The 6,632-nt window shown below is 40.7% G+C and overlaps 1 protein-coding gene across 1 annotated transcript in view; it reads left to right on the top strand.

Annotated features, from left to right (window-relative positions):
* The window catches only part of LOC137869025 (endothelin-converting enzyme-like 1), a 48,690-nt gene that overhangs the window by 26,087 nt on the left and 15,971 nt on the right, over positions 1–6,632 (top strand). The window contains exons 7-8 of the mRNA XM_068706117.1: positions 1,536–1,758; positions 6,439–6,537. Coding sequence (XP_068562218.1) covers positions 1,536–1,758; positions 6,439–6,537 — 322 coding nt within the window. The remainder of the gene's footprint in view (positions 1–1,535; positions 1,759–6,438; positions 6,538–6,632) is intronic.

The raw sequence follows: 6,632 nt of genomic DNA, 5'->3' as shown, positions 1-6,632 counted from the left end.
GATGACGAGCATCAAGAATAACTCTATAGAAACAGACCATCTTCTCTCTGATGGTCTCTGTACTGATGGAGGTCTGATAGAGGACCAGGACTGGTTCAGGACCAGTTTAAAGTTCCTCACAGTGACTTTAGGTTGCTTGCACAACTTTAGTCCTTTTTCTGATGATTTCCAGTATTTCACAACAAACAATTGACACAAAGACAACTTGATTCTTGTAAATTAACAATGTAATCCCAACTGTTGTCACGATACAACCTGAACACATCCGACTAATATCACACTCGAGCTCTCAGCAGGTAAATTCTGAATATTATACATCCGTTAACCCTCTCACCTTCACTCTGAGAGATTATTGTCATTACTTTTTCCTCAAAGATGCCTCAAGTAAAAAATGTTCCCCACCTCCCCCCCCCAACACATGCTGAAGTTTCACCATTATCATATAGATGACTTCCATCACACACACACACACACACACACACACACACACACACACACAGTTATAAACTCACGCTTGTCCAAGTGTGACGACGAAAGCTAAACAAAACAAAAATGACACGAGCTAATTAAGCAAAAGCAGCCACACCTGTAACACACGCTGGTATTAGTTGACGGTGATGATGATCAAGGGCACCACCTGAGTCTCCACCTCCTGCCTCGCCCCCCCCCCTCCAAAACGTCAATTAAATTCACAAGCGGTACCTTGGGTTGTTGCTGTTGCCAAGGCGCTTTTGATTTAATATCTGTCGTGCATACGGGAAAATTTAAGAAAAAAAACCCCTAAAAAAGACAACATGCCTCGAGGTCCGCATGGAGCCTCGCAGTGGGAGAGAAGGGGGAGACGTGTGTGTGTGTGTGTGGGGGGGAGGCATTTGTCCCCGCAGGGCAGAGTAGATGTGTGCACCCAGTGGGGGCACGAGGACTCACCAGCGCTCCGGCGTCTGGAGGGGGAAGAAGACACAGCTTGAATGCTTAAACGAATGATCCATTTTTTTTTTTTCCGCTGTGAGTCGTTAAAGATTAGAGGGGAGCTGTTCTTAAAAACCGCCGGGCCCTCTTGACTCCTCACCACTCGCTCTCCATCACTGTCTGCTTCTTTTTTTTTTTTGTCTCTTAACTTTTTCGTGACTCTTAAAAAAGGAGCTCAAGAGGGCAGATGGAAAAACAGATGGAAGGAGAGAACAGTTAGACGTCGCTTTACAAAGAAGACTCGAGGAACTGCTCCGCGGTCTCACAATAACGATGTAACTCTTGGAAGTTAAAATAAGAATGTGTTTGTTCCACTGTTGAATGTTTAATTCATAAGAAACAAAAATGCACCTTTGTTGAGTTCTATACACTTACATCTTCTACAAAACCACATGTACTCCTTCGAGGGGAGACCCATTTACTTCCAAGTCGCAGTTTTAAACCATTTAGGCAACAAAACAGAATCAAATATTTAACAAAAATGTATAATATATATATAATACATATATATCAAATCTGCGATAATGCAACTGATCCGTCCTCCTTCCTTGTTTCCTCCCTCCTAGGGTCCTCCATAACTACATGCTGTGGCGCATCGTGGCGGCGCTAAGCGAGCACCTGTCCACCGCCTTCCGCAGCACCATCCACGAGTTTTCTCGGGAGATCGACGGCACCGAGCAGCAGCTGGAGCTGAGTCGGCTCTGCCTCACTCAGGCCAACAAGCACTTCGGCATGGCCCTGGGAGCCCTGTTCGTCCAGCAGCACTTCTCCTCGCAGAGCAAGGCCAAGGTATGGAGGGGTGAGGGGTGGGGGGTGGGAGAGCGGGGAGTATGAAGACCGCCAAAAGCCAACAGAGTTTAGTGGATGTCCAACAACCGTCGCTCTATCAGCTAGGAGACGGCTGTTCGTTCTCCGTGTAAAACGAGACGTAAACGTTGATTTATTAGTCACGTAACTTATGTACTTCAGTAAAAGCACTTCCGTAGTTATTTTAACCCAAACAAAGATCTTTTCCTAAACCTAACTAAGCAGTTTTGTGCCTAAATCTAACCAAATATTTCACGATCTTTTCCTGAATCTAACTTATGTATTTCACGATCGTTTCCTAAACTTAGTTAAGTATTTCACGATCGTTTCCTAAACTTAGTTAAGTATTTCACGATCTTTTCCTAAACTTAACAAAATATTTCCCGATTTTTTTTTTTTTAAAGTAACTAAGTACTTTTTGTGCCTAAATCTAACCAAATATTTCACGATCTTTTCCTGAATCTAACTAAGTATTTCCTGTGAAGACAGAAGTTTATTTTGAAAGGACTGTAATGAATGTAACAAGAGAAAATTGACATGTGTTGCATGTTTCCGTAAAGAAAGGTTCACGGAATGAGGAGTAACTTTTTCTAGGATATCAGACAAACCTGTAAGAGGATGTGTCGCGTAGATTCCTTCATTTTGTCCTGTTTTCAGAGGTTTTCTCCATATTTATAACATTTATTGGATCCAGAAAGTAGCAAAATTCCACTCAAGTGGCCTTTAAATTCACACCTTTTGACTTTTAAATTACATTAAAAACTAAAACTGAGACGCGAGCCAGCTGAACAACAACTTAACTCGCCAAATTAGAGACCCGAACCAGGGCCAGACAATTCTATATATACTTAACTCCAATCATTACTAATGCAACCCATTGGCTGCTGTCCAGGTGTTCCCCAATATTACACACTGATTGCTTTTTTTTGCTATTTTTTGGGCTGTAGAAGCAAATAAAATGAACGACACTTTCAAATGCAAACTTTTTCATTGCACAGTTATTTAATCCATCGTAAATGAAAATATTGATTAAAGCAGATTTAACTACACTTAAAATAGTCAGTATCTAAAAATAGAAAACAAAGTTTGATTTTCCAAAATGGAAATGGAGGAGTTTTTTTTACAGCTGCAAAAAAAAATAGAGCAAACTGGTGGAAAAACACAAAATTAAAGTATTAAATTGTGGCTCTTTGTAGTTAAATTGTCATTCCAAAGTCACAGTCTGATCGATGTCCATCTGTATGATTCATGTCCTGTTAGTGCCGTAGAAGTTTACTACGATTTACTTCAATATACTGTAAAAATGTAAAGTTTAACATAAAAAAAGAATGTAACAAAAAAGGCTATTCTGACTCAAACTGTTCGTATTTAAATATTGCGAGCTCTGTTTTCGTGTGGGCTTTGACCTTGAATTAAATTAACATGATTTTACTTCTTACTGAAAAACATTTAACAACATTTTTTTAAATCATAAAACATCTCTCTGATCATGCGAATTTCATAACTTTTCCACAATTTCCACGACTCAAACTCAGCACCTTTTTTTTTTGTTTCTGATAATATTGTTTCTTTATTTGTATTTTCTGGTTCGTCTCTTTGACGTGGCCGAACGGTTTTGATTGATTCCTGCACTCAGATCTAGAACAACACCGTCCTCACCAATCAGAATCCTCTCTCTAGTCTCTAGTCTCTATGTTTCTATGTTTCTATTTTGCTCTCTCTCCGTCTCGGTCAGTCACTCTTCTGCCCTTCTCTTTCACCTTAATCCTCCGCTAGATGTATTCTTATCTCAGTGCCATGTCCAGTCTCACGACATGGGGATACGGTTCCCAATAGCATTTCTAACCTCTGTAACCCCGCGCTCTCTCTTTAAGCTTCCCATCATCTCCCTTCCACCTCCTTCTTCTTCTCATACTCATTGAGCCGCCTTTCTTCTTCTCTCGCAATCGTTTTAAATCTCCGCCCCGAAAAACCTCAGGACTTATAAAGCACAGAGCAAAGTCTGACACGACCGGAGACGTTCGTGGGCGCTAATTACATTCTAGGTAATTGATATTTAAGTTCCTAAATTTAAGATTCTACTGAGGTACTAAAGTTTCAATGACGCTTCAAGCTATTTGGAGCCTTTTCTGATTATTTATAGAACAGAGACTATAGGATACTATAGGATCACGTCTACAGTGAATCCAGCATCTATACTTCATTGAAACCATCCGTGCTGGTTGTACTGTAGAATGTGGGCTGGAGGGAAAATCTCACGCTGGGTTACTGATCATTGCTCAGACCTGAGTCCGTCTACATTGGCATGTCCAAACAGGTCGGAGACCTCATTATCAACACCAGAGGTACCTTGACCGGCTCACCGACGCTGCTTACCTCAGCATGAATGAGAATTAATGAGTCTCGGGGAGCCGAGGCTGAGAGACGGGAGACAAAAGGGGGAGGGAGGGGGAGGCAAAGACGTGCTTTCTTGTTCTCCTGAATCGCTCTCAACGCGTCCCGGTGTCGGCCGTTGTTTTGCGGTAGTTTGAGAAAAGCACCGAAATCATTCTTTAAAAGTTTCTTGACGTTTCTTGGACAGCAAAAAAGTGTGTTCCTCAAGAGTCCGATGCAAATAAAATTTTTGCAACTTGAAAACTTGAATATAGTCTAGTATTGGAAAAATTAAAAAATGGGTTGTAACAAAACAGGGTTCTGATGTGTATTTTAAAGTTTGGACGACAAAAATGTTCCTTAAGTTCGGGGAAAACACGTTGACTCAAGTCTTTCACCATTTTGTCATGATCTTGGTTTTTTGTTTAGTTTGTTTCCATGTTTTATTTTGAAGTTCCCTGCCTCTTGTGTCCTTTGACTTCCTGTCTTTGTGTTTTTTTTCCCTCCTAGTTCCTGAGCATCACCTGTGTTGTGTTTCTACCTCCTGTCGTCTTGTTGTCGGATTAGTTTCTTGTGCATTGATAGTTTTGTCTTTTGTTGGTTGGCGGTCGGTTTGTCTGCTATGTTTTATTTGTCATTTTGCTCATTTCTAGACTTTCAGTCGCTCGCTTTTGAATTTTGGTAGTTTATGTGATTTTTTGTGTTAATTGTTTCACTTTTGGATCTTCTTATTGCTTTTGAACTCGTCGGCTTCACCTCCTGTGTGAGTTTTGTTTGAACTTTTGCTTTGTTAAAATCCCCTTTAATCACCCTTCTGCTTCCCGCCTGTCTGCGTTTGAGCCCGACTCTGTTTTCCCGGTTGCTGCCTTGTGCAGACGTTTAATCCTGACATTTTAAGTCCACTTCACCACGTGACAAAAGTACTCATTTTATCCCAAACCACAGTTTTCTTTACCTCAAACCTAATGAAGTATTTTTACAATCGTTTCCTGTGAAAACAGAAGTTTATTTGAATAAGTAACGAGCGCCGTGGATAGACCATAAACCAAGAGAGACTAAAAAATCAGCTGTACTTTCACTCGTATCAGATCCTTAAATTAAGATGATCCAATTAGTAGTTTTGAACCAAGAGCTTTGGTATTTCTATTTGGCAGCTCGTGAAAAATGTAGATTTGCCAATTTTAGTATTTTAATGTGCCGGAAATATCAATATTATAAATATACTTCCTCAGGTTCACAGTTCTCCTGGTGTGACAAACAAAAACAAGGATGCAAAAGCCAAAATAATCATCTTTGATTGCAGTCAAAGCAGATTTCTAATATTTCGTTGATGGAGGTGACTTACTCTTCATGGATTCTTCTGGAATTTGGGAGAAAGCCAAAAAGGACGTTCTCAGTAATTAAAAGTTTCTCGGTTGTTTTGCAGCTTACTCACATTTTAACTTGTAACTTTACAGCGTCGCAGACCTCGAGTCAAAGCGTCCCATTTCACTCACTTTGACTCGCGTCGGTTTTTTGGCAGCTGGACAGTAGAACGGTGCGTCCCATGCTGTTCCTTAAACGAAATCGAAATTTCCGTGACGGTTGAACGCTTTCCACTTGCGGGTTTTTGCGGCGTGTTTCAGCTGCAAATAAGGTCAGTGGCAATTACGTATTGGACATGGGATTTCACGTTACACAGAGACTGCAGCAGTGGGTTCACAAAAGGTGGAGGAAAACCCACCATTCAATCCAAATCGTCTGTTGGTAACACAAGCGACCCTGAAGTATGCGTGACCACTTTAATTACACTTTTTTATCTTTTGGGGAATTCCAACAAGTTCCTCTGCTTTTCTCTAAAATATATATATATATATGACTAAATAACAGATGGAATGAAGACGAGAATGTTGTATTAAAGAACACAGTTCTTGCATTGAAGGCAGGGTTTTGATATTTTAATTAAAATTCTCTTCACATCCTGACAGCGATCAATTATGCTCTGACAAAAAAACGAAATCTGGTATGTACGGCCATCGCAGGAATTAAATAAGCTTGTTCAATTAATCAATTTGGTCCGAGTGTAATGATCGGACCTGGCTCTACCTGCCTGTAATGTTTTTAAATCTAGCGTGCTTTAGCTAGTTTCTCAAGATTACCGACCCGACCTTTTTAAATGTCAACAGCACACTAGTGGAGCAACATCACACCAGCAGCTTTTTTTTTTTTAGTGTGAGAAATATTTAATGTGAAATATGATCTATGTGCTAAATAAAAGTGTATTCATGAATCCGTGTGAAATCCCTCCAGGTCCAGGAGCTGGTGGAGGACATAAAGCACTCGCTGGACCTCCGGCTGCAGGATCTGGACTGGATGGATGAAGCCACCAAGGAGGCTGCCAGGGCAAAGGTTCAGAGCACTGCACTCCACTTCTGCATCCCAAAACACCACTCGCCGTCAGATCCCATTAGTATTTGAAAAAGGGATTTAATTATTCCTTTGCA

Source organism: Cebidichthys violaceus, unplaced genomic scaffold (assembly GCF_023349555.1).
Source record: "Cebidichthys violaceus isolate CVI_PGR_0920_01 unplaced genomic scaffold, fCebVio1.0.p SCAF_1, whole genome shotgun sequence".
Classification (NCBI taxonomy): domain Eukaryota; kingdom Metazoa; phylum Chordata; class Actinopteri; order Perciformes; family Stichaeidae; genus Cebidichthys; species Cebidichthys violaceus.
This window is presented reverse-complemented; position numbering and strand designations above follow the sequence as displayed.